The 27,972-nt window shown below is 31.8% G+C and overlaps 2 protein-coding genes across 2 annotated transcripts; one reads left to right on the top strand and one right to left on the bottom strand.

Annotated features, from left to right (window-relative positions):
- The first annotated feature begins 75 nt into the window (after positions 1-75).
- Positions 76-17,190, top strand: LOC126841082 (acetylcholine receptor subunit alpha-like). Its single transcript, XM_050577336.1, has 13 exons — positions 76-291; positions 4,806-4,921; positions 6,388-6,527; positions 8,280-8,324; positions 8,417-8,526; positions 9,169-9,349; positions 13,480-13,595; positions 15,005-15,173; positions 15,245-15,381; positions 15,440-15,586; positions 15,953-16,063; positions 16,147-16,345; positions 16,442-17,190. The coding sequence occupies exons 2-13, from the start codon at positions 4,867-4,869 to the stop codon at positions 16,628-16,630; spliced, it is 1,599 nt and encodes a 532-aa protein (XP_050433293.1). The 5' UTR covers positions 76-291; positions 4,806-4,866; the 3' UTR covers positions 16,631-17,190.
- On the bottom strand, positions 17,004-27,972 carry LOC126841078 (aminopeptidase N-like). Its single transcript, XM_050577330.1, has 14 exons — positions 27,875-27,972; positions 22,119-22,308; positions 21,776-22,053; positions 21,555-21,710; positions 21,166-21,480; positions 20,907-21,090; positions 20,425-20,847; positions 20,154-20,349; positions 19,809-20,089; positions 19,280-19,479; positions 19,049-19,216; positions 18,842-18,985; positions 18,214-18,295; positions 17,004-18,136 (listed from the first exon to the last, which is right to left on the bottom strand). The coding sequence occupies exons 1-14, from the start codon at positions 27,889-27,891 to the stop codon at positions 17,993-17,995; spliced, it is 2,778 nt and encodes a 925-aa protein (XP_050433287.1). The 5' UTR covers positions 27,892-27,972; the 3' UTR covers positions 17,004-17,992.

Below are 27,972 nucleotides of genomic sequence, written 5' to 3'. Positions count from 1 at the left end.
ATGACGGCGGCGCGCACGGCCGCGTCCATTGCGCCTGTGTGTCCTGTTTGCCGCAAGGCGGCAGCGGCGATTAAAGGCATTCTATGCGACGTGAGTCCAGAGCCCCAACACCATGCTCGCCGTCGTCGTCGTGCTTCTTACGCTAGCGGAACCGCCAACACCGCCAAATGGCCATCAGTGCGACTAATCCAACGGATGTGTGACCGCTACAGCGCGTGCCACTTACTTACATACCGTCGCCGCCGTCGTCAAACCTAGATAACACACAACCACACTGCCATTATCTAAAAGGTATATAGATATTATTATTAATATTATGTTTCGTAATTTAATTTGTCAACTATTAAGATGTGATCGCTGCTTTGATCTAATCAGTTTATTGAAAAAGAAGTAAAAAATAACAATAATATCTGCCTGGGCGAAGGAGAAAATTAATATAGATTCTTTTGCCGACCGAGTTAATATTTCATTAAGATCGATATTTCGTTATTATTATTCTTTGTTTTAAAAACTATATTACCTCGTTATTATATCAGCCTGTATGACATTATTATATGGTACATCGTACATATTATAATAGAGATCTGAAGAGCATTATGCACGAGAGTAATATCAGATAAAAGTTTTTCGATTTCGTGTTATATTCGATAGTGATTATGCGATCCCATCACAGGCGCGTTCACTCACTGAGGGTAGTATAATATAGTAATGAAAATGTGGGTAATGGAGAATAAAATTACACTTTTAATGAGTATTTTCTTAATGAGTTTTACTGCATTGTTTGAAAATATCAACGAACGACAGTCGATAACGATAATATTCTAGTACATAATTTATATCTACACATTTATAACTACTCTTTATAAATACACCGTCACGCGGTATTTTATTATTAAGTAGCTGTACAAACACTAGTCAGCTTTAAATATTATACTGGTGTGAGATACTGCTTTGTTGAGCCGTGAACGAAGACAAAGGTCCAGGCAAAGAGGACACCGGTATATATGGCGAGGAGGTATGTGTCCTACAAAGCGAATTTATACGCCAACCTGACGCCACATACATTACATTGGCTTACTGCACAGCGTTGGGGTAGGTTTAATAGCCGATATTAATACTGTATATGTGGCCAAATGTGCATAATAACTCATCTTATGTTCGCTAAACAGCACTCCGAACACAATAGGCGTATTATCACACGCGGTTAAGTGGATTAAATAGGTACTCGATTTTATGTTACAAAAGCAGTTAGAACTGATTCGAATAATTCATCATTATAGTAACGAGTTTTAACAGATTACGAAGAAATATAAGTTTTAAAAATATAATACCTATTTATGCCCGATGTATATCACCCAATGTTCTTTAATGATAATATTTAATAGTTAACTTAAACGATATAATATATATACCTATAACGATAAAATATCGTCGCAGAACACTACTCGACCGTGAATTAAAACGTCCTCGATTCATCGAATCTGGGTTTACACTATTTAGTATTATATATAGTCCCTTAATCATGGATAATTTCGATTCGGTCATAATAATATTTTCTACAAAGTCACACGAATTTAGCAAAAAATTCCCTTGATCATGCAACATATTTGATTTGCTGTCTCAAAACATCATTATACGCTTTATAACCGTTTTAAGGATGGAGTAGAGTAAACAATACATTATTTTCGTTTTTAAACGCTGATATCATTAGTAGCATATTTTGTTCAAGAAAATGCTGAAAGACTTAATATTTTTAATTCTATATATTATCAGAAAACGGGAGATTAAAGGGATTTAGCGTTTCCTCTGTTGGATATATACTATATTGTCCGTGTTGCTATATTTTTGTTTATACGAAATACAGCTAATTATGTATTATCATAAATTATAATTTATAATATTATTAATTGATATTATTAGCCATTATAGTTATTTGTTACTGTCGTTTATTTCTAATTTAACATGGAATCTGACATACAGCTGTAAAATTATATTATATAACTGTACATAATTGTATATTGCACACTACGTAATCAATATATTGATACATAACATTGATTAATACATACCAAGATCCATACCTACCATATAACTAAAGACAATACACTGTAATTAATTTTTTCTCAATCTTTGATTAGCGCTAACATTTTTGCCGAAGCCGCCATCACATAAGAATTGTCTACCCGAAAAACAGGTTGGGTCGAGCTACTGCTGAAGAATCGTTGCGCGTTTTGTTTGATCGTTTTTTCGATGTCGCTCAAGTATTCATCCAGCATTTCCGTCGCCAATTTGTATGTGGATTTTCCGATCATCACGTTCAACAGTACGTAGTTGCCGTGTGTCTTGTATCGGACCGAGTCCATCACGTCGAACCGATTGCGCCTGTTCTGCCCCGCGATCAGTCCTGTCAGTTCGTCGACGACGGCCCTGTGCAGTTTCGTCAGCTTCCACAGGGCGGCCACGCCTAGGACGTTATTGTTTTTGAGATGATCGTACATGGCGCCCACCTGATTTGTGTAGAGGTAAAACAGCAACATGTCCGTGGGCATGAATAACCCGACGGCCGACATTATAGCCATCATCGAGTGGCTAAAGCCAGCGAACGCCGTTATGCTGTTGGCCGCCTTGAAACATTGCACGTCCACGTTGGCATCGATGTCGGCGAACCACTTCAGCTGAAATTCCGACAGACGCATGAAGGACAGTGCCATTAGCACAAACCCGGCCCTGATCTCGTTGGTCTGCTTCACTATGGCGTTCAAGACGTCTGGCGGCGCGGTTTTGCGGCACGTCTCCGGTGTCCATCCGTCGTCTTCGAATCCGGTTTCGATCTCGCAAATACGCCAATACTTTAACAGCAGTGTTCCTTTAACGTCATCAGTCAATACATAAGCCGCATTGTCACCCAACATACCGTCAGCCAGTCCAATAAAAGCTGCTAAAAAATTGACCAGTACGGCTGTTGTCCAGAGGGATTTCATTTTGCGGTTTTAATTAGAAAAGAAACGGCACTGTAGAAAATAGTATGTATGTTGTACGATGAACAGAAACAAGCCTGCAAACTCATTTTCACAACTTTCATTTGCACTCGTTGCACGGTAATAAATAACACATGTTTTTAATGTAACGCGTGTTATACTGTGATTTGTGACAGTAGTTGTGATTTGTGGCGTGTCTATTATTTATCGTTTAAGGCGGTATTAGTTTTTACACGTCTTAACTTTATTTTTATTTTTCATCTATAAATCAACTTTTGAAACTTGAATGCGGTAACGTAGAAATTTTATTAACTTTAAAAATTAAGAATAATTTACTGACAATTTTGTCTGGTTGATAACCAGTTTTAGATAATTATTCTTAACCCTTTCGTTCCTGGGAATTTTTTTTTTTACGTATCGGACTGATATTGATTATCAATATAGCTGTGTCGATTTTTTTTATCATCAATCTATACTAGAACTGTTTAAAGACATTTTTGATAATGATAGTACGTTGTTAATATTTTATTCAATTTTTCGAAATTTTTAAAGCTAAATCCTCGTACGAGGATGTCAGTAACGAAAGGGTTAATGTAAAGTATAAAGTTTAGGACGGGAGAAGGGTGATGAGTAGTACAATTTTTACCTGCCCACATTACTCAACCCAACTTCTCCTCTTGTCCTAATTTTTACATTTTAATAACATTAAAAATAATTATCCAAAACTGGTTATCGACCGTAGTAAATTATTCTTAACTTAAAAAGTTAAAACAATTTGTACGTTACTACTGTCCAAGTTTTAAAAGTTTCTATAAAAATAACTAATTTGGTAGGGGTTAAAAACATAAAAGTTTGTAAGCAATTGAGAACACATTGTAATATAAAAACACTTTGGAATAAAAATCAATAACCGATTAAACATTATGAGATATTGAGTGGATCACTTTAAAAAAAATCACCCTATATAATGATATAATGTATATCAATGCCTTTTCAAACACGTTTGTTATTATTTTGGTACAAAAAGAAATATTTAATGTGATTGTTATGTAAAAAATAATAATTATAAAAGTATTGCACGGCGACTTTAGGTTGCAAAACTTTTTCATTCGTTTAAAAACCCGAATAAATGTATCGATAAAAATCGAAGAATTTATATTTTATTACTTTTTGATCGATTGGTTGATTGAAATTCATAGCAGCAAAAAAATCTGGATAATAATAGAAATGTCAGAAAGCAAAAACGTTTTATCTACGTCAACGCGTATAACATTAGGATGGCAGGGTCGAACAAGATGTCTTATAAAACGTCAAATGGGATATGGATGAGTACTGTTTTGTAAAATAAATTGTCGAGCTCCCATAACCTTGCTGTACGGAAAATCAATCTTCATTATTATTTTTTTTTTCAAACAAAAAATGTCAACTAACTTACCTATTGAAGTCACGTATTTTTTTATGCATACATGTTTTAAGTATGTCAACCAATTTATTGTAATTTAATAATAAGAACAAATTTACAAATTTTAAACTCATAATTTAAGCTTCGATGCGAAACTGAGAAGGTATTGGTTTTCCATGTTATGAAGATGTGTCTTTATTCATAAGTATATTATACTGAGTTTACCTTTTACAAGTTATATATGGGCTGTTCTAAATTCTAATACCCTCCTTCAACTTTGTTCGCTAAAGCTTTAACAAAATTATGTACCAATGGTCACAAAAATAATATATCTATTTACTTGCCAGAATGTGTATAAATAATAATAATGTACAATGTTATGTTATCGGTTGTACGTGTAATAATAAAATGTGCTTTTGTTTCAGTTCTATGAAGCCATGGGAATATTTAACGTCATGCTGTGACCTTTGATATGGTCACCGCAAAATGAAGACTTTGGCCGATGCCATAATACTATGCATAATGCTCATCAATATTTCCGGTGAGTTGGTTTTCAAATACATATTATAAAATAATAATTTATAATACCCGCTGTACCTAGCAAAGAAGTAATCAAAAAGGCGAGCGACAGTGTGACCACTATAAATAAAAATAAATACTTTTTTTTTTTTTTAAATTGTTAAACACAGCACAGTATAATCTTCTTTAACTATACAAATCAATAGAAAAAATTCAAATTTCATAATATGATAATGTGGTAATATTATAGCTGATAAGCAATATGTTTTATATCACGTGGTTGCTGTAGTGAAACAAATTAAAAATATGTACCAGAGCGATGTGATTGAGTCATTCTGGTCACACTGCAACTCGCCTTTTCGCTTACTTCGTAATATTTTACTTCTTGCGACCCCCTGGATAGGAATTAACTTATGTATGTGTACTTTTTTACGCACCTATGTATGTTGTGTAACATTTTTTTTAACTCGCTCGACAACTTTGTATATTTTTACAACAGTTTTTCGTTTTTTTTTACAAATTACATAGTTATAAACCTGATAGTGTAATGATGATGACACGCGGTGTGGTGCGATGCATTGTGACATCGACATGGGAAAGATGAAGCGGATTTTTTTTTCCAAAACCGGAATGATCGTTGTCAAGGAAGGTTACACAACGCATTACACTTTATCATCCGAGCCCTCGATTTCCGGTATTGTACACAATACCGCGAATTGGGGTATCCTTTCTTTGGTTAAACGAAAAAAAAAAATATAAAGACCATTATCTCGATGCCAGGATGGGGTGTGTTGCAAATTGTACCAGACCACTACATATTATACTAGATCTCCCTCCTCTACGTCGTTGCGGATGGCTAATGGTTTTTTGAACAACCCGCGTTTAACGTGGCTGTTAATATGGCCTCGGCGTTGGATATATAATATTGTTATGGCGTGCTTGCTCCGAGGACTAGACGCTTATATGTATGGGTACGCGATACTCCAGGGAAATCGTAACAGGTGACTTGGAAGTGTACGGTCGAGGGTTAGGTACACAATGGATATCATCATTACAGCGACATACCAAAACCCCAAAAATACACCGACAAAATGCTATCCTTTATGAGTCAGACAACGGTCCCGTAGGTATTATTCATGTTAGTGACAAGGAATGAAGTCATAATTCAGACGACCTTTAAAAGGGGCGTATAATACAACAATACTATTGCAGTTGTTATTTTATCCAAGTCGGTGGCGGCCTAGCTACATTTTACTTGGTTGGCTAAAGAAAAAAAACTTCCGACTGCCGAGTGTAGTATAATAATATTCTGACAACGATTTTCAGTTGGTTCGCTGTAAACGCATACCTGTCTGCTTAACAGTCTTTTGACCATTCATAATCTTTAGTGGTCGGAGTTAGGAGGGATAAGTAGGAGAGGGAATCGTCATCCTTCCGCCTCGTATCCCATCTGAAAAATCTTTTCAAATCAATTTTTTTTTATTTAAGGATGTTCAATGAATCCAGACGCAAAAAGGCTATACGACGATCTCTTGTCAAATTACAACAAACTCGTGAGGCCCGTCATCAATATTACTGATCCGTTGTCTGTTAAGATCAAGATCAAACTATCACAGCTCATCGATATTGTAAGTCACTAAATTTACACTAAATAAAATATTGAAAATTAAATCATTTTAAAACAATTTAAACATAACTAATTAATGTCAAAATGAAGTAATCGAGGAACACCAAAGAGTAATAATCAAACATATTAAAAAAAAACAATTCTAATTACTGAATTTTAACAGTTTCAATATATTCAACTATAGAATAAGTTCTGTTAAATACAACAGCTTTTTATCGCTCAAGTTAATAAAAAAAAAAGAGCTGCTAAGCCAGATCAAAACTGTGTACTTAATTAAACATGTTCAACTTTTTGTTTTGTTTATTTATTTGTTTAGTTTATACTACTACCATTGATATTCTTGGTATTTTTTTTATGACAAAAATAACAACAATAGTAAAAATTATTACAGTACGCACAATGAGTTTAAATTACTTTTTTCATTAATGATACTTTTAAAGAGTTCGAAAGATAGCTTTATAAAAGTAGTAATAAAACTTGTGTACCGACAATCCGTCGGAAACAAAATCAAAATATTTTTACATAATAATTCTGAAACTAAAACTCCTGTATAGTTAATAGAGAAAACATAGGATTACTTAAATTATTATCTTTAATTTGCTTAACCATTTTTTAAAGTTACTAATATTATAGAACATATTATATCTTTTTACTTTTAATTTATATCAACGTGTGTGTGTGAGGGGTTGGGGTTAAGATACATTTTTTTTATGTTTTCAGACAATTTAAACGGTTCATTCACATTAGGTCTCGTCGGCATGTAACGACACATAAACCGTAATATAGGATAACTCGGGTTGTAAAACACAAACGAGGCCTTTAGTATTTTTACTCGTGAATTTTTTTTCATCTCCATCAATTTAACAACAGATTTACCAGGAAAATCTTTGCTCGACACCGTAAATCCGGAGCTTACCACTGCAAAGTGTCCTATACCATTAAATGACGATCATTTATACCATATAAGCGCATAACGTGACCTATTACAAGTCGTCGAGACAGCAAAAAATGGAAATCCCTGTAATTTTCCACCCGTTAAACAAAGAAAATGCACATAAAAGTGTTAGGTAAAAAACAAATCAACGGGTGTTTGATAATAATATATTATACTTTGAACAATATTTCACTTATTACAGAACACGATGCGCTACAAATACTGTCACAGAACTTACATATAGTACCTATTAAAATCTGAACGAGTAATTAGAAAATAGAAGTCTAATAAAAATACTGTACAAAATATATAGAAAAATTAAGACTTTATAACACATGTAAATGAGAATAATGTAATAAAATAACCACTGATTTTACGATAATATAATTGTTTGCAAATTTAAAAATAGGAAAAATTTGTTATTTAATAAAAAATCTGTGCATTTATTATAACTCATTTGTCTAGACGTGCTCTCAATTTTGAAAGAAATAATGGACTTGTTAACTTTTACCTTTTTAATGCTTATTTATTTTTACACTCCCAGTACAAAACGTACACTATCTTTTGTAATCGACTAATGCATACAATTATCATTATTTCAAACCGATATTTTCTCAGCTCCACTTGAAAACATATTGCGGAAATTCAACTCCCTCGCTTGTCAACTGACAGACAGCAGACTGTTAACGAGTTTTAGCGTGAAAAGTTTGATTCAGTACTTATAGATTGTAAATCTACCCATTTACTACTAACGCATATATTTAGTAAAGATATAATATTTTATATTATATTTTAATTTTGTTGTTATTTTCCTTACAGAACCTGAAAAATCAAATTATGACTACGAATTTATGGGTAGAACAGGTAAAATATGATAAATTAAAGTTGCCAATGGAGTACACAAATTGTAAAGGCATATGTCTACCTAATACCCTTTTTTAAACATATTTTTACAGTACTGGTATGATTATAAGTTGTCGTGGAATCCTAAAGAATATGGAGGAGTGGAAGGTTTACATGTACCATCCGAACACGTTTGGAGACCGGATATAGTACTTTACAATAAGTAAGAGCTTTAACTTAAAATATACATACGAGATAGGTACCATAAATAATACAAATTAGATGAAATTCTAAAAACCGTTTAGGTACTATAAGCTATCAAACATTTTATATGTTTTAAATTTAAATTGGTTTTAAACAATATTATCCTTCCATTGCTACTCAGTCAGCAGACTAAGTTTTCATGTACCTTTTGAGTACATTTATTAGTCACAATTAAAAAACAATAAGTACTATAGTGACAATATATTACTGGACTCCACGTTTTTAACATGATAATGTTTTTAGGCTGAGGTCAATCAAGAATGACGATTTATTTACTCGTTTACTAGATCTATTTTCTATTTTACTAGTTTGTTTACTCGTTTATTCGATTTATTTACCAGTTAACTTGATTTATTTACTCGTTTATTGGATTTATTTACTTGCTTAGTCACACAAAATATCATCCTAAATTTAAATGTTTTTATTTCAATAGCTTTCCTCGTATTATCTCTTATATCATATATTGGGCAGAATATAAAACACGACATTTTATGTTAATTTTTTGGTATACAATTAAAATTTCTAAATAAAATTATCATTCCAGCCGTTAAAATTCAAAAAAACCTTATACACGTTATATGACAATATGTTTTTTTTTAAGTGCGGATGGAAATTTTGAAGTGACTTTAGCTACTAAAGCCATACTGCATTACACGGGTCGAGTGGAATGGAAACCTCCAGCTATATACAAGTCTTCCTGTGAAATAGACGTCGAATTTTTTCCTTTTGACGAGCAAACGTGCGTGTTGAAATTCGGTTCTTGGACGTATGACGGGTTTCAGGTAAGCAGAGACAAAAGTTAATCTAATTAAGACACATAAGAGACAACAATTATCTAGCTAAGCACACTGTGCATCAAGTTATAGTGTTTCAAGAAACATCCAACATTTATTTAGGCAATCATTATTTTTAATAGAAAAAAAATATAATATTTTAACTCGTTGTGTTCATCTGTCTTGACTAAAGAGCAGCTACGGGGCGAATGTAATTTGCCGACAACTTTATTACTTCATATTGGGCTCTAAACATCCTGCAATTGATTGGAGCAGCGTAGTAGAGGGATGACGGAAAGTTTGTTAATTTAGAAGAGCATATGCCTCAACCGTAAAGTTATAGTTTCCCGGCATTACCCTCGTATAATAGGGCGAGCCTTTCACTTTTGTCAATCTATAGACAATTCATTATAACTGCAGATAACCCAAACACGACACACTCGAAACACAGTTAATATACTTACTTTATTTTATGAACATTCAAAATTCATGATCGATTTGTACAAGTTTATCGGAAAAGCAAATGGAAATTTAAGTGATTTATTAGTAAGTCTACACAAAATGTATGCCTTAATCTAATATAGAACACATTACACAATGATTTATTATAGGTACTTATATAATATATGTACCTATATACCCATATTATATTAAATATAATATATTTATTATTACTTAGTGAAAAAAGTTAGACAATCTATTAGAAATGTGTCAAATAAGTTTTACGTGTAATACATTCCTACTAAAAGAGAGTAAAACCAAGAAATATTATTACGATTTAAAGTTATTATTTTTCTTTTGTCTATTTTGTGATATGATCAATATGTCTTTCTGTTTTTGAAATGGGCAAACAATTATTTACATCATTTCAGAATACAAAAAACTACGGTGTTTTTAACGCAATGGGTAATTAATCATATTATTTTTATAAATTACTCTTTTTAAACCATTAACGACATTTTATGTATTGAACTATCGAATGTTTAATTATAAATAAATATTTAAAATGATTGATGATATTACTGTTAAAGTTTACACTGCTCTGTGTAATGATTTAACACGAACTGCAAACGTGTAGTTATTAAAAACATATTAATAAAATATGTTAATATTATGAATAATGATATCGTTTTTACTTATTACAATTTTTTAATCTTATCATTTCAGACTTTATTGCACAAATAATTATCTTGTATTAAGTTTTATGAACATTACTTTAAAGTAAATTTTATTAAAAAAATACTAACATTAAATATTCAGATTAATAAAAGCAACGTCAGAGATGAAACAGAAGTTTCAAGTAAAAAGTTTAACTTAATTGTTCAATTGACCCCATTGGGTATCATTCCAAAGACAGCACTTAATTTTTTTATAATTTTAAATAATATTTTGGCCAGAAATTTAGTCTTAATTTTTTTTTTTTGAAAATATTATTTAAATTTGTTTAAAATATTATCATCATCGACAACATTTACATAGTGTTAAGGTTTATTTTATTTAAGTATAATATTAAACTGAAATTATATTTTATATTAAAGTTGTAAATTTAATTTAATTTAGAAAAGTTAGAAGTTAGTTTTTATTGGATTTATCTATAAACTATAAACTATTTCATATATTTTATGTATGGTCATAGTAAAAAAAAAAATATATACATTAAACCTTTTTTTGATCCTCTTGAAACCTAGATAAGAACTTTCAAAACGAGGAAATAAAACTGCCACAAAAAAAAACGCGTCTTAACACCAAGGAGAGTCAAATTGATCAAAATGACAGCTATAATTCGTTTTTTTCTCCGTTGATGAGAATACTATGACGGAAACACTTTGACTGAGCTGCTGCAATAATTTAAGTTATAAATTTTAACCCGTACTAGGAAGGGAGAAAACGAACGGTTCGATAAATGGACTGCCCTCGACCGTGATGCCTCCCCTCTCGCGTTTATCCGCTACATCTAACCCTTCATCCCTCTCGTTACAGCCCCCACCCAGCTCTCTTATATATAAATATCCTTGTTTCATGCCAATGTATACGATACACGCGTGTTGCGAGTTCCGTCGCACCTATATATGTTTTCTTGTGGCGGATGAAAAGAAAAAATATATTTCAACTCTCTCTCTCTTACTCCGACAATACCTTCACGTTGGAAAGCCTCCAACAGGGTTTGCATATGTTTACATTACTATAATTTGTTATCTTTCTCATATTTTTATTTTTTTTTAGTTAGTAATTTTGTACTGCTAATATGTCGGGCGGCTTTGCTGTGGAGAAAAGAACAAAATATTTCTCTTTTTAGATGAAGTATTTTGGCGAGTCATTCTAGAAACTTAATCGATGATTGTAACACGTTTAACGGTTTATTAGTTTAACGGTTATGTTTAGTTTAAAAACTAAGTATAGGACATAGGTTAACAATAATTAAACAAAATGACTAAACTATAATATATTTATATGTTAACAGCTAAACTGGTGAGATCAGTTATAAGGTGTTTCAATAGATTGCAACCCTATAACAATAGATTGTCACGATTTTTATTTTTTAATTTAAGATCGAATTATACACTTAGTGAAAATCTATGAATCTCTTTTAACGAGCTATTGAAAAATATAAACATTATACGTGGCGTTCCAGAAATAAAAATATATTGTCAAGTAAGATAATTATTAATTAAATGAGGCAAGTTTAAAACAATTGAAAGTTTTTTTAATTTAATGCTTTCAATTATACGTTTGTGATCAATTGCACAATATTGCATAAAACACGAGCATTGTTGGTTTTATCTAAAAACAAAAAGAGTTTGTCATTTAAAATGGTCCCATTTATTTAAAAACATCCCACTTGATGCTATTACAGCTAGCTCTAATTACTAGACTGTGTAGTGTGCCCCTAGATTCCAGTAGGTACAACAATTTGTGCTATGCTTTTTAAATCTTTATTCCTAAATAAATATTTTCTATTACAACTAAAAGTATAATTAAAAAAAATAAAATCACTTTCCAAAACCTTAAACTTATCATTATCATGTAGCTTAACGGGCCTTGAAGGCCCAACGTTGCCATAATGAGATGGGTTTCTAGACTAATTCGCTATCTTAAACTTGTATAGGAAATAATTTTAAGTTAATACATTTTAGCTTCGATGAGGAACTTAGAAGATAAATATGTTTTGCAATGATGTGTATTTTTGTTTTTCTGTCCGGACAATAATATATGCACATATATAGCCACAATAACTTAAATACCAAAGAGTTCTTTTATTTTAGATAAATCTTGGCAAGTTTTTTATTGTTAAGTATACTATTGATCACATCATATTATACACATAAACCATATTTTTCTAGTTATCATTTTTAAAGTTTTTTTTTACCTTTAACATCGTTGCACTAATTCGGTATACAAATATTTTTCGTATTTTTTTTTGACACGTAGTTATGGTTTTCTCCTCGCGTTGAGCTTAAAGTTAATTACATTTTTGTCACGTTTTGGACAAGTAACAACCAAGATTCTAGGTCGTAAAAAGTCATAAAAAAATAAATTATGATTTGTTTTTTTTTTGGTAAATGCGTGATAAAGTAATAACAAAGTCCGAGGCGGAATGTTAGGTTGGGTTTAAGTGTTCACGAGTTTTTAAAGCTTATCCAGAAATTTGTTATGGAGTGGTGGTCCAATATATGTATTACAAAATATATGTATTGTTATAACAACACATCATTGTAAAATCAATTGAATAGATATATTTTAAAACACAAGCGAAAAAATAACTGTCTATTAACTAGTCATTATAATTTTCAAGACAAATCTAACAGTGTTTGTTCATTCCCATTTACAATATATTGAATGTTTAGATATTGTTAGATAAAATACCGACCGCCGCTGATCTGCTTTAAATGTTTATTTGAAAATTATAATATTACATATTATAACAGTTTTACTAATAGGCGCTAATATAAACATGAATATGTTATTTTGCTGGATTCAAGAAATTTCATGTCGCCATTTTCGCGTTATACTTACACAGTTTACACTTTCAGTTAGAGATAAGAAATAAGAGACAAAATATAAGTAATAACCGATAACAGGTTCATGATTAAATGTTTTTCCATGGAGCGTAGAAAATAACTAGGTTTTTTTTATTTCAGGTCGACCTAAGACACGTGGACGAAGACAACAAATCTCGTGTGGTGGACGTTGGTGTCGATTTATCCGAATTTTATGCTTCGGTCGAATGGGATATTTTAGAAGTGCCTGCTATAAGGTAAAAAGCGTTGAATATAATATTATTACATCTATTTCTACCCCAATTTCTATTTGTTTTTCTTTGAGTTTGCATAAAATATGTATAGGACAGAATAACTTTAAAACAAGACTTTAATGCGTATCTTTATTAATCGTCTGTCTATATTAATTTATTACCGTTATTACCCATATCGTGAATAGCAATGTAATGAAAATATTTTCAAATAGCTGTTGACTGATGATTCATACATAACAACCTAAAAGTTGACTGCTGCCAAAGTGTAATTTTCCGCCTTTTTTTGGATTTTCCTATAAAAAAATAAAGTTCGACAAAACATTTTTGAGAAAATTGTATATAGCATATGCGCATTTAGACCTAACTTTGGTCTAATTTTCAGACATAAATCCCTAAAACTTTGCTTGAAAAAGTGAAATGAAGAAAAAAATGTTATCCTTTCAAAGGGGAAAAGTTTATGATATTTTATTGGTTTGTCAACGTTTATCGGTAGTTCAATGTTTAAAGAATATTCCATACATTTTTGAAACTAATTTGAATATTTTGAAAAAAATTATAAAGCGCCGTACTTAAGAATGAACAAATTTTTTGGGTGTTTTTCTTGATTCTGAAGAGTAAGGAATCCATTTTTAAAATTTTTGGCTCTTTAAAGTATCTTTGGGGTGAAATAAACCTGAGTGTCACTGGGCTTCTATTATACTAATAGATTGTTTTACATCATCATTGTCAATGAAGAATACTCATTTGGGGGTTTGTAGTTTTGAAAAAATTAGTAAAACTATACAAAACGTATCGTTGGCTTATGTACAATACAGACATTTTAACTAGGATTAAAAATGTCAGTTGAAAACATGTAAAAACTGATTAAAATTATTAGGGTCATTATATAATATTTGCATGTACAATAACGAGCTATATAAGTGTAACGTAGAAAAATAAACACAGCTATTTTATGTCCGTAACGGTTTTCTTTTGTTTTCGCATATTTTTTTTATTGGACTTTTAACGACTTGAATCTTGACTAGAGTGTAACACAGATCACGTGTCTCTTTGAGATGGTTTATTTAAAGTTTGTGTGGTAAGTCGTATTGCTCCACTTTGCGTTCAAACTTTTTAAAACAAAATGTACTTATATTAAACAAAAAAAACACATCAAAAATTCAAAAATAATTTGTATTATTCGTTTATCTGAAAATACATTCTAAAGCGACGGTGAGTTTAGTTTTTTTCTCATTTTGTATACTTACACAATTCATTCCCTCCTAAATCCATTAAAATATGTCTTGTCATATACTATAATTTTTTGACTTGTGAGCCAATGACACTTGATATGAATTATATGAGCTTAACCAATTTTTAACATAAATACTAAGCTTTAATATTTTGTTTTGTTTGGTTTTTCCATGATTTAGAAACGAAAAGTATTATACATGCTGCGAAGAGCCGTACTTGGACATCACTTTTAATATTACTATGAGGAGAAAAACATTATTTTATACAGTGAATTTGATCATTCCTTGCATGGGAATATCGTTTCTTACCATACTCGTGTTCTACCTTCCGTCGGACAGTAATGAAAAAGTAAGCAAACTATTTTTAATCGAATGTGTGTAACAGATATTATACCCTTACACGTTCATGTATGATTTCAGGTTAGCTTAAGCATATCTATTCTCCTATCACTGACCGTGTTCTTCCTGTTGTTGGCCGAGATCATTCCACCTACGTCTCTGGTCGTTCCATTGTTAGGCAAATTTGTGTTATTCACTATGATACTAGACACGCTCAGGTAGGTACCGCATGTGTAATATCATTACAAAATATAAAAATTTAAATAATTTTCACAGCATATGCGTGACCGTCGTGGTATTAAACATACATTTTCGTTCTCCTACCACGCACGTCATGTCGCCGTGGGTGAGAAGAGTGTTCATTCATATACTTCCTAGGATGTTGATTATGAGAAGACCCCATTATCAAATGGAGAGAAAAAAGTAAGATTTAAACTAGGAGAAATAAGGCCTAAGCGTTAACACGCTATCGAGCTTAAGTTAAAGTGTAGGAAGGAACAAATTATAAATGTAGAGTAGGTATGCATAGTGCAGACTGGATAGAAAAAATAAGGAGAAAAAAAATAAAATGTTACTTGTTACCAGTTACCACCATAAACGTAACTTTTCATAAACAATTTTACAATAGCTTTTTAAAAATTACTTAAAGACAGTCATTAAATAACTGATTAAATGTAGCTTAAAAAAAATGTCTTCAACTGTTTCCTCGACCGAACAAATTTACAATAGTTTTTTATAATGTACACACAAGTTAAGAAGTCAACATATGTATTTTTTGCCGTTATGTAGTTTAATGGGCGCTTGTCACCGAATCTTGGTAAAAACGTGTCAAGGTCTCGAACTTCAAGATCAAGACTCAGCCGACCATTTGATCCAGATCAATGATTTGTTTTCAGCCAGGTAACTTACATCGAAACGTTGCGACAAGGCGGCATAAAAATGAGTATAATTGCATAGTAACTGTATGTATAATCATTTTCTAGGGATTTGGAGAGTGGGATAATAGGATGTTGTGAAATACACGGTCCCATAGTCCCTATACCGAGTCCGAACGATTCGCAACAGAACGTTCCACTTCCAAGGGGTAAAAAACATTGGCACGATTGTCCGGAACTGCATAAAGCCGTCGAAGGAGCAGGGTTCATAGCCGATTACATAAGGAAAGAAGAGGAAGAAAAGAAGGTAAAACGTTTTTGTCCGACCACCAGATTGCCGGGTTCCTACGACTAGATGGTGTCAGATCTAAATCTCATACATGCTTAACTGTTTTCAAATTAGATCAAAGAGGACTGGAAGTATGTCGCCATGGTGCTGGACAGGTTGTTTCTGTGGATATTCACTTTGGCCGTGACCATGGGGTCAGCAGGAATAATCCTACAAGCTCCAACGTTATACGACAGTCGGTTGCCGATCGACGTGGGAACTTATACGCCGACGGTGAATCAAAATTACAATAACATTATGTAAGTCAAAAATTGCTCAATTCGACCGACAAACAAACACTTACACTGATCTGACGACGAGCAAGTTGCGGCGAGGCTATTTTTACTGGTTTACTTTACAGTGTATAATATTATATTGTACATTCAGATATTTAGTAGGTAACGTTAGGGGCCAACAATATACCTACTGCAAGGGTTGTTGTTGATCACGTGCTGTGACAATTGTGTCAATTTCGCTATTCGAGATACTATTTTTATGTAATCTACAAATTATATTACTATGTATGTTAAATATTTAGATAAATATTTTTAGATTGTTTTTCTTTATAAATCAAATGCCTATTTATCTAGTTTACACCAACGAAAAATGTCTAATATAGAAGAGAACGCATCAAATGTAAACATAGCAAATTAGTAATATAATATCTTTTTATAGTTCGTATGTTATTTTAAAAAAGGTGATGGTAATAATAACAATAATAATCGAATAACGTAGTTATATGTACATAATTATATTATTTTAATGATGATGATGGTGATGATTAGTTGGATTTATGAAAAATAAAAATATATATATGTTGTTGTTCGAATCACAGTCATCAATCATAGTTATCAACAGGCTTTACTCGAGTCGCGTAATACAATATAATATAATGACAAATAGGACTTAATAATGGTAATAATGATAAAGTAGAACTGCTAATATACAGGTCTTTAGAATTTCATGGCCCACCTGATGATGTACTAAAATTATAATAAAATGACTTAACCTTTCTAATTTTTATCAAACAAGAAGAATTTAAAGCTTTTCAGTCAGAACTACATTCAGAGGATGTAATTTTTAACTTAAATGTTAATGTATACTTGTAATTACTTTTTTAAATTAAGAATTATTTGCTGAACATTTTGACTAAATATTCACGTCAAAAACTTAGGACGGGAGGAAAGATGGAGTGTAGCATTACTTTTATCCACACGCATAACTCAACCACAATCACTCCCGTCGTAATTTTAAACTCAAGTAATTTTAAAAGTAATGACTCAAAACTGGTTATCGACCAGTCAAAATTTTCAGAAAATTATTCTTACTTTATGAAAACTAAATTAATATATACGTTACCATTTAAGTTACAAAAGTTATCCCCTTCTGGCTGAAACAATACAAAAGCTGTAAATTATTATTGTTTGATAAAAATCAAAAAGGTTTTACATAGGTAATTTTTTTATAATTTTAGTATAATATCATCAAAAATGTATGTGATCAATGAAATTCTGAAGATCCTATAAATATATGATACACTAGTAAATTCTTGTTTAACGATCTGACCAGTCTCTTTTGTTTTTTAATCAACTGTTATTGGATTTCAGTCAGATCCCCTAGGCTAGTCTAAAAAGCTAACATGTGACTAACAATTTTATTGTAAAATATATCTGTCCATTTAGTGTTCGCTGTTACAGTTTCAAGAGTCTGTTTAACCGTTATATCGGCTTCTTCGAGATAAACGGCGTTCTTTTCAATGAAACTCTGGAGCTGTAACAAACCAGAAATTAATATGTCAACCAATTAAGCCACAGTTTAGTAATAAACTATGTAATAGGTGTACGAACTTCATTTAGTTCTTCTTTAGTCTTCATCTGCGAACCTATAACGCTCAAGTACCTACCAACGCGGTCGCCTCGAGGTTGGAAACTAAACAAAAATAAAAAAATATAAGTTCAATTAGGAAACTTTGTTATTGTACAATTATGTAAAACCAAAATTGTTAAGAACGTCATTATTAAGTAACCATATTATCTCTCAATTGTCTACCTCAACCTTTGATTCACGTTTTACCCTAAGTCACATTTCCAAAGTCAATTTGAACGCTTATTCCATTAACTACTATTTGTTTTAGTTTCAATTATACTCTACGTATTCCTCATTATTCCTACTATAATTCATAGCTTACTAAAATAAGCTTCTCTTCAATCTTAGAATATACTATTCGGCATTTGCTTTCTAAGAAGTAAGAGCTCTAACACCAACAAAAATCATGCACCATTGTAAAACTGCTTTAGAATACCTATTTTTTACGATACACTTAAGGTAAAACTCACTAAACTGTACATTTAAAGTTCAGCCTTAAAAACATACAAAGTGAGAAAATAAATGCTTAATACATACAAAAAAAAGAGTAAAACGGAAGTCTCTTTTAAACTTGAATACAAGTTTATATATTAACGATTTTTATCTTACTATTTATATATATCTACGATGCGACGGTTTAAAAAGTCCTTTGCCACGTAGAAGCCAACGTCTCCGATCGCTACAGAATAGAACACTGTTATCGCATCTTGTTTACGTATGATCGCGTTTTCTCCGATGGTCCAGTTCAAATATCTATATTAAAAGTTAAGTTATAAAAAAAATAATTTAATAATATGTTTCTTTTGGGTTGGTTACCTGTTTAGCAGCCAAGTCTCGGAACTACATCCCAAGGCCGACAGATATTTGGCTTTTTCGAATGCAACGTTAGACCGTTTATATTGTTCCCACAAGAATTCCCATTCCTCTACGCTTCCTTGTTTGATCGCTTCGCAGTAAATGATAGTTTTAAGTTCTCTCGGCAGTCTAAAATGAAAAATTACAATATTCACTAACAAATAACCAAATTAATTAGTTTGTGTGTCTCACAAGTTGAAGTTATCTGGATCACTGGACTGCATCCATTTTCTGAACAACGTTACAGCTTGATCGGAACAGTCTCTCATCCGGTTGCGACAAGCTTCGGCAATCACAAGGTTTTTGAATAGTATGGGTTCGTATCCTCTGAGCTCTTCGGTCATATCACGGTAGTTATTGTATACCGGTGCTATGAGTTTCTGCATATAACTCTAAAACAATCATGATTGATAATTTATTTTTTAAAAAGTTACAGTCTACTTAAAGCATAACGCCTTAAATGCGATGAAACCTGGAACATATGCTTTAGCCTGCTGGCTCCTGAATATTGATTATTTCTGATCTATAATATAAGTATAGCCTTAATTATATGTTCTGGCCAAACTCGAAACGACAACGACTCGTTATTATTTCGATGGCATCTTATAAGTTATAATACGTTTAAAGTAGGTGCGCTATTTAATGTCGTTTTAGGGCTAAAGCATGTTCCATGCTAAAACAAAATTCACCATCTATATGATCATGAAACCATTCGGCTAACCTGGAAAATTCCTTGGTTAGGTGTTCTCCTTATCAACTTTTTTATCGGACCAAGCCCGCTCAATGCAGCCATCCACGGCAAGTACTCGTTTTCGTGTTTTAAATACTTCAAAAGTTGGAAAGTCACTCCGTAGTCCATCTCACCAATTTTGGAAAAACTCAGGGCGTCATCAATGAGTTGGACGCGGTTCAAAGCGTGTATCTTTTGAAATTCCTGAGGATCGTTTAACGTCGCTATTATGCCCATCCAATTCCTTGTGTCGTAAGCTACTCTGTACAAGCCTAAGGCAACGAAAACACACGTTGTTGACATAACGTCATTGATGTATACACGTACGAGACGTACCAGCCATTTGCATGTTAAATATCACCCATTTATCTTCTTTGGCCAACGACAACTGTAGAGCCTTGTTATTACAGTTAAACCACGTGCTCGGTTTTGTTTGAGAAAAGTCCATCTTTGTAGAAGTCGTCAATGTAAGTGGTATCCACCAGCAGTATTTTTGTTGGGTTACGTTGGATTTCGTTGACAAAAACCGTTCCTAATCAATTGCAAAAACACAACATTTTACATATAACAATATTAATATATTAATTTCATCTGATGCCTAACGTACCTGCGACAATGTGATCTGGTCGCTGGAATAATCACGAACGACTCTTAATACAGGATAACCTGTTTGAAGGGTCCACGTGTCCATGATTTGTTTAACGGTCAGGTTCTTGTCCAAGTTGCCTTGCGCATGTGCTACCTCAGTCATGGAAGACCATAGGTCGTCTTGCTCCGCGTTCATGTATTTGTTTTTATCGATATAATTTCTGACACCCGTCTTGAATGTTTCCTCGCCGAGGAAAGTGTTCATCATGTGCAACAAGAACGATCCTTTTTGGTAGGAGATAGCGTCAAAAATTTGAGCTATTTCGTCGTGATGTTTAATGGGTACCGATACCGGGTGTGAAGAGTTCAGCGAATCGAGATCTAACACTTCTAGGAAATTTTCGGCCGTCTCAACTTTTAAAGAATTCCATTCTGGATACAACTATAACACAACACAACTTTTAGTATCGCGGCCATTACCCGGAGTCTTGTATTACTTACGTAGTCCACACCTCTAGCCGCTACGTAAGTAGCGAACCCTTCGTTCAGCCAAAGATCTGTCCACCACTTCATGGTGACCAGATTACCGAACCACTGATGTGCCAGCTCGTGAGCAATAACCGAAGCGACGCGGTGCACGTTACCAATAGTAGCCACTTTCGGGTCGATCAATAGAGCGGTTTCTCTGCAAAATATGGTGATTAATATAATATTGTTATAAGAGGCCTTGTGAGAATCTGCAGACGAAACTGCAATGTACCTGTAGGTAACGAGACCCCAATTTTCCATGGCGCCGGCGGAAAAATCAGGAATGGCCACCATGTCTTGTTTGGCCAACGGGAACTTTTCGTCAAAGTATTCATCGTAGTACTTCAAGACCATAGGACCGGCAGCTGCGGCGAGTTCGGTTTGGTCGGCCGCGTCCTTTCTAGCTATGATCCTGAACTTGACATAGTTCGCGTCTTCGCCCACGCCATCATTGTAGGTAAAGTCCGACACCATATACGCCACCAGGTAAGTGGACATCGGGACGGAATCTTCGAATTCGTCGATCACGTAATCCGGATACGCAGTCCTTTTAATGTTAACGAAACCAAACGATTAAAATTACATGAAAACCTTTTCGGACGTATATATGTTTATTCTCACAGAGGAGCTGTTTGTTTAAGCGGCATATTGCTAACTGACGACAGTGCTTTGTGGTGGCCAAGTCTGATCCTGAAAGTGGCTTTTAGCGCAGGTTCGTCGAAACAGGGAAAAGCTCTCCTGGCATCTGCCGGTTCGAACTGGGTGACGGCTAACCACCTAAAACAACAAATGTCTCATAATAAATAATTTAATTATGCGACAAATTCGCCTTCCTATCTCACTTCGTTTCGTTAGTCTCTCTGTCTACATAACTGCTCCTGTAGTAACCCACAAGATTGTCGGTCAGGTTGCCCGAAAACGGTACGGTGAGCTCAAAATCTTCTCCTTTCTTGAATTTATTAGACACTTTTACGTACAAAAATTCATTACGTGGGTCTAGAGTCACGTTGCTAGCCGGTCCACCTTTGTTGCCTCTGTTGGAAATCACTATCCCGCTGGTGTCTATAGTGAGATTAGCCGAATGCAACACTATCGTATCGGTGGGTTCCAAACAAGTAATCTAAAACAACATGAAATTACAGAAAATCTGTAAGAAATAGTGTTTCTGTTTTTTCTTAAGCTAACCTTTATGTAGACCGATCCTTCAAATTTAAAATTGTCAACATCGAGGTGCGTGATAATGTCAAGTCGATAACTCATTGGTTTCATCGTTTTGGGCAGTCTGTAGTTGGAAACTTGTTGTGAATTGACAGCCGCCGCTATTGACAGCAAAACCAAGACCATCAGTCTCATTTTGGAGACCCTAAAAGGAATCCTATAGAATAAAATAACAGTTTTATCTTTTAGTTGCAACTTACAGACAAAATATTGAGATAGTCCACATTAACTGTGTCAAACTCTCGTCTCTCTCTTACATTTAACGTCCATTATTCCCACCGATCGGGGCTTAGACAGTTTAGATTTTTGCATTTTTTGGGCTTATAGCTACTGGCTGCCGACCTAACGCTACCAAATAAGTTGGCTCCAAAGAGAAGTGCAGGTGGCCATTTTTCCTTCAGACAGTTACCCACAGAGGAACAAACCGTCAGTGGCCGAGATTCGAACCGGCGCGGCGATCGTACGTTAATACACTGCCGCCTTATCTCACTTCGCCATCGCCTGCACTTCAACCGTGTCAAATACAATAATTATATTCGCTGCCAAGCAAAAGTCTTGGTAGTATTTAGTTACAAGCAATTACACTTGGAGACAAGCCATCAGAAGGGTAGGAATTAATAATAGTCTTTTTATTTCTAACAAGGTAAGCTTTGGAGTGCATTTGCTATAAATAAAAATAATGATAGGGCTTTTGGCAAAATAGTCGTTTAAGTTAGCGGATTTAAAAAAAAGTTGTTTACCCTTTGTAAAGCTGTGGAAACTTTCACATGACCACAATACTATTTTAAAATTGTTAATAACTATGAAAAACTAGTTACTTATAATAAAATTAAATAATGTCACAATGTAGACTTTATAGGCAGATGTTAACATAATATGAATATTTTTAAATTTTCACAAAAAAGTTTAATAATTATTATTTAACAAAAAAACGAATTCTTTCTGTGTTCTATTTCGCTAGTTTGTTTCTATAGTAATACATTAATATGTTATCACTTATCAACATTTAAACACATTCAAATTGTCTCATGCAAACAATGTTACTTTCAAGTTTCACTAGCTTCTATAATACTTTTTTTTACCTATATGTTATTTAAAAATAACCACCAAACAGATTAAACATGAATTTCACATTAATACATGACATTTTTATACAATTGATCAAGTAAAAAAATAAACACGTGAAATAAAATCATTAAGGGGGGGTAGGGTATTAACATTTTTTTTTTTTTTTTGTTAACTGAATGCATAATATCTCAAGAATATTGTGTCAAAATTTCAAGTCGATCGGAACAAAATTGACGACGTTATGAGTTGTAGGAATTTTATAGCTGCCCGGCCCGAGCGCACTATCGTTAACTTTAAAGCGTTTTTCCCACAACTCACGTTTTCAAAGGCGGTGACCACCATAACTTCAAAACTACTACACCGATCCTTTTGAAATTTTGAACACTATTTCAGTCATAACTAACGAGGTAACGCTGGAGAGTTTTTTTCAAATTTGTTAATATTTTTTATTTTACAATAACAAATTAGCCGATTTTTTTCGCAAAAATCGCGTTTTTCCCTTCAAAGTGTTCCCAAAAAGTGAAAAATTGAAATTTCAAAAAACCCTCCCAGCTTTACCTGGAAAAAGCAATTATCTAACGAAAGAACTTGATTTTTTTAATTTCGGATGATCCAGCATCGAGTTATGAGGGGCACCGCAATTCTACTTTTTTCCGAGACGCTTCCGAATAATTGCCGCCATTGCCGTATTTTTTCTTATTTCTACATGAAAATATTACACAATATTCTTCGAATGTTATACTTTAATGTACAATTAGTTTTAATAAACAGATTTTAACTGTGTCGTCAAAAAAAATTCACAAAAATTTGCCGTTTTTTGCACGAATTAACCATACCCCCCCCCCCCTTAAGTAATACCCAAAACTACAAAAAAGTGTTAATAGTTCCAAATAGAAATAAAAACAAGTGTTTTTTATAGTATTGAGTATTATTTTATCAAATCAAAAACCATTAGCTGCAAAAAGACCTAGGTACTCAAATTATTTCTACACGTTTATTAAGGATTTAAGGAATTTTATTGAAAACTAAATTCACGATAATTTTGTTAATTTTTTTTTTTATGAACGTCCTACTTTAAGCATAAAATAAAAATGTTTATAGAAATAATTTTCTGATAATGAAAAACTATTATACTACTATAGAAATGTTTTAACACAAAACAAAAAGTGTGTAATATTTATAATTTGGCTTCACTTGTAATATTATAAAATATATATTGTTCTCTAATGAGTAATGAATTCAACAAAAGATTTACAGAAACGATAAATCAAGATTCCACACTGTTATTGCAAGATCAATAACTGTGCAGTAAGTGGGTTAGACAGGTATTTGTTGAATTGCAAAAAATATTTATTGTATTATGAAATAATCTTGAATAACCAACTAGCAAATCATATTAACAACCTTGTTTAAATATTAGCATATAATCAGCAAACTTATATATCATCAGGTCAAAGACTAAAATGTCCTTGTTAGACGCAGCATGAATATATTGAATATATTTTATTAATTAATCAATATTACAGTAACGGAGAAGTTTACTCGGCCTATTTTTTTTTAATTTAAATATAAATAAACAAACAGTTAACTCAACACAATAACATTACGAATTTATGTATATATGTATTTTTATTTTTAAATAGTTACTTAATATACTTGTTTATGTAACAAATTAAACGTTAACGTAAAAAATTGTGTTCTCAATTATTATTATGTTATTTATATAATATTGTTTTTGTACTGATTCATACCTATAAGACCTTCACCCGAAACTTGATTTATACAAAGAAGATAAATGAATATTCCAAAACATTACACAATAAGAATACTTATTATTACGTCAAAAGTTATTCACTTTCATTATTTACTAATTAAACATATATACTTTGTTATTAATAACTAAATAAAATGAAGTGACAGTCATAACAGTTTTAATTTCATTTTAAAGTGGCCTAAATGATAAAAAAAATTACAATAAATATTATTTTCAAATTTTTCAAATTGTATAGCATGTGTTCATTTATTAATTTTTTTCCTACGCATAAAATAGTAAGTCAATGTAAAATATAACAAAGGCAATTCGAATTCACAAAAAGTTTGTTTGCTCAATCAGAATGGTAATTACTAATTTTATTGACATTCTGTTCAATCGGAAAAGTCACATAGACGATAATTTTAATACGGTTTAAAATAGATTATTTTTTCGAATTTTCTAGGTAATTAAATTTAATATTCGGATGTATGTTTAAAAGTTCCACGAAACGTAATTGAGTTAATAGTGTTTCGACTTACTTCGAATTACTACAGGTATTATCTACCCATAAACAAGGAAATTGGCGATAATAATATGAATTTTGTAAAGGTTATGAATAATGATAATCTTAACAACTGCTGTTATTTATAATAGAGCTATGCTCAATTAGTACACAAATAGACAGGCATACGTTTACTTTTCATAACCATTCTGAAATTATTGTTAATTACTTTCTATTCCGTTTAAATTCCGTTTTGAAAACACTGTATGTAGGTAATTAAATACACAGAAATTTCAGGACATTTCCATATGAAATTGTGTTATTTATTTAAGTTCTGTGATACAACTTAAAAGTACCTAAATAACATATATATATATATATATATATATGAATGTATGTACAGAAGCTTTTAATAATTGTATTTCTATCTAGGTATATTTAAATTTGTATAATGTGAATGTCATAAGCATCAACAGATATTTAACATTTTACTTTTTAACGACGTTCGCATCATTCAAAATAGTTAAAGGACGATTCACCCTTGGAAACGACGAGTTTTTATAAATTTAATTTTAATTACTTCGTTTACTCTATACAAATAATAATAGACAACTGATGAAATATTTGTTTTAAATGTGTTAAAGCAAAAAAACCATCATACATTTATGATTTCAATGAAAGATACATGTATTTAAGCCCACGTTTAAATGATAATTATATCATTTAAGAAACGTTAATTCTTTAAACAACAATTAAATTATTTAATTAAGGGCTCGGAATGAAGCATGTAAGGAGACATTTAAAATTTAGATTTACAAAAAAAAATACGATAGACATTACTACTTTTAGTTTTGAAGCAAAGATGTCTAAATAGAACTTTAATTTTTGGAAACTTTTTTTATTAAAAACAATAATGAAAAAACAAATTTTAAATTATTCAAATCTTTTTAATTTATAACGATATTCTGATTTAGTTTTGACATTTTAATCGTTATACAGAAAATATTTTAATTTTAGATAAATTAAATTAAGAGTTTAACAGATTTTTCATAACTAACAATATTAATAATAATCAATCCGATATTTTAACAAGAATATTTATATAAAATCATTTTTGAAATCACTATTCTCAATTACTCAAAACTAACATAATTATTTATTGACTTGAAATCATTATAATTTATAAGTAATGTAAATTATTGTTATGGCACTTGATCCTCGAATATGTATAATAGAAACTAATTATACAGAAATTGAGAGGAACGATATCGTCATTATAACAGTGAGGCAATGGAAAGAGCCATTTTCCAACTAATTTAAATAGGAAAATCGCTCGTTTATATTTAAATGTGGGCTTTATTTATATAATAAAAAATTAAATATTCTCGTACACTTAAGAAAATTAACCAATTACTATCTTCAATAAGGCATTGGTCTAGCGCGTTCAGCTTTCAAAATTTAGCTATGGCCTATATTGTTTGATTCCAAACTTTTGTCCAACTCTCACATGTTAGAAATTATAAATAGAGCTCTATATGTTTTTGGTACCTTTGATTAAACGCAATCGCAATGAATTCATTTTACCAATTCATATTTATAAATATTTAAAAAAAAAGTCCTTCGCTGTATATATTGTATCTAATTGCAATATATTTAGAATCACCCACATTGGTTACGAAACTGTTTAGGAATATTAAAATTTGGTATCTTTAAAAGTAGGTACGTAGAAATATTGTCCACACAGCCTTTATTTTCAAAATACTGAATAATGAAATTGACGACTGGTATTTACTAATCCTGGTCAATTTTAAATTAACAACCACGAATTCGTAACAATAACTTATTTTATATTCCTCGTGTCTCTCAAGAATCAAGTTTTTGATAATGTTTTTATACATTTTTTTTTTCTTCTTCTGTTTCATTAAATTATTACCATTGTCACTATTAAACTATTATTATCGGTAACTTGTATTTACTATTGCGGCTGCTGTTACTATAATGTAAATTTGACATTTTCCAAAATATTTAAAAATAAATTAACATACAGACTTTACTCGTGGTGGACATATTTCGTATAGATTATGTACATAGTACAATTAATATATATATATATATATATATATATAAGTCAATTTTACATGTATAATTATTATTCAAATCGCCGGTAGAAAATAATTTTAAGAAAAATATTTATTTTAAGAAAATATCTATAGAACACTACATTTTTTATGAATATTATATAAACGCATATAATTTTAAATGAAATATAAAAAAAATAACGTTTAGCGGTCGGTATTTTTATCCATGATTTTTCACATTTGTTATTTATAATTTAGTATTTGTTTATAATATAATGTACACAAACATTGTATTATTTAATAACAATACAAAAAGTCTTACCTGCTCGAAGTGTACATTGTGCGTTGCCGATGGTGGTTTGGTGACGACCGGACCACTACTGCAATTATCGTCCAAGCTGTCGAACAGGTTAAGTGTAC

This window comes from Adelges cooleyi, unplaced genomic scaffold, assembly GCF_023614345.1.
Source record: "Adelges cooleyi isolate 19-005CV unplaced genomic scaffold, UGA_ACOO_1.1 ACOO_flye_CR_arks_rails_tigmint_CR_PRNA_376, whole genome shotgun sequence".
NCBI classification, from domain to species: domain Eukaryota; kingdom Metazoa; phylum Arthropoda; class Insecta; order Hemiptera; family Adelgidae; genus Adelges; species Adelges cooleyi.
The sequence above is the reverse complement of the archived record's forward strand: the minus strand, read 5'-3'. Positions and strand labels throughout refer to the sequence as shown.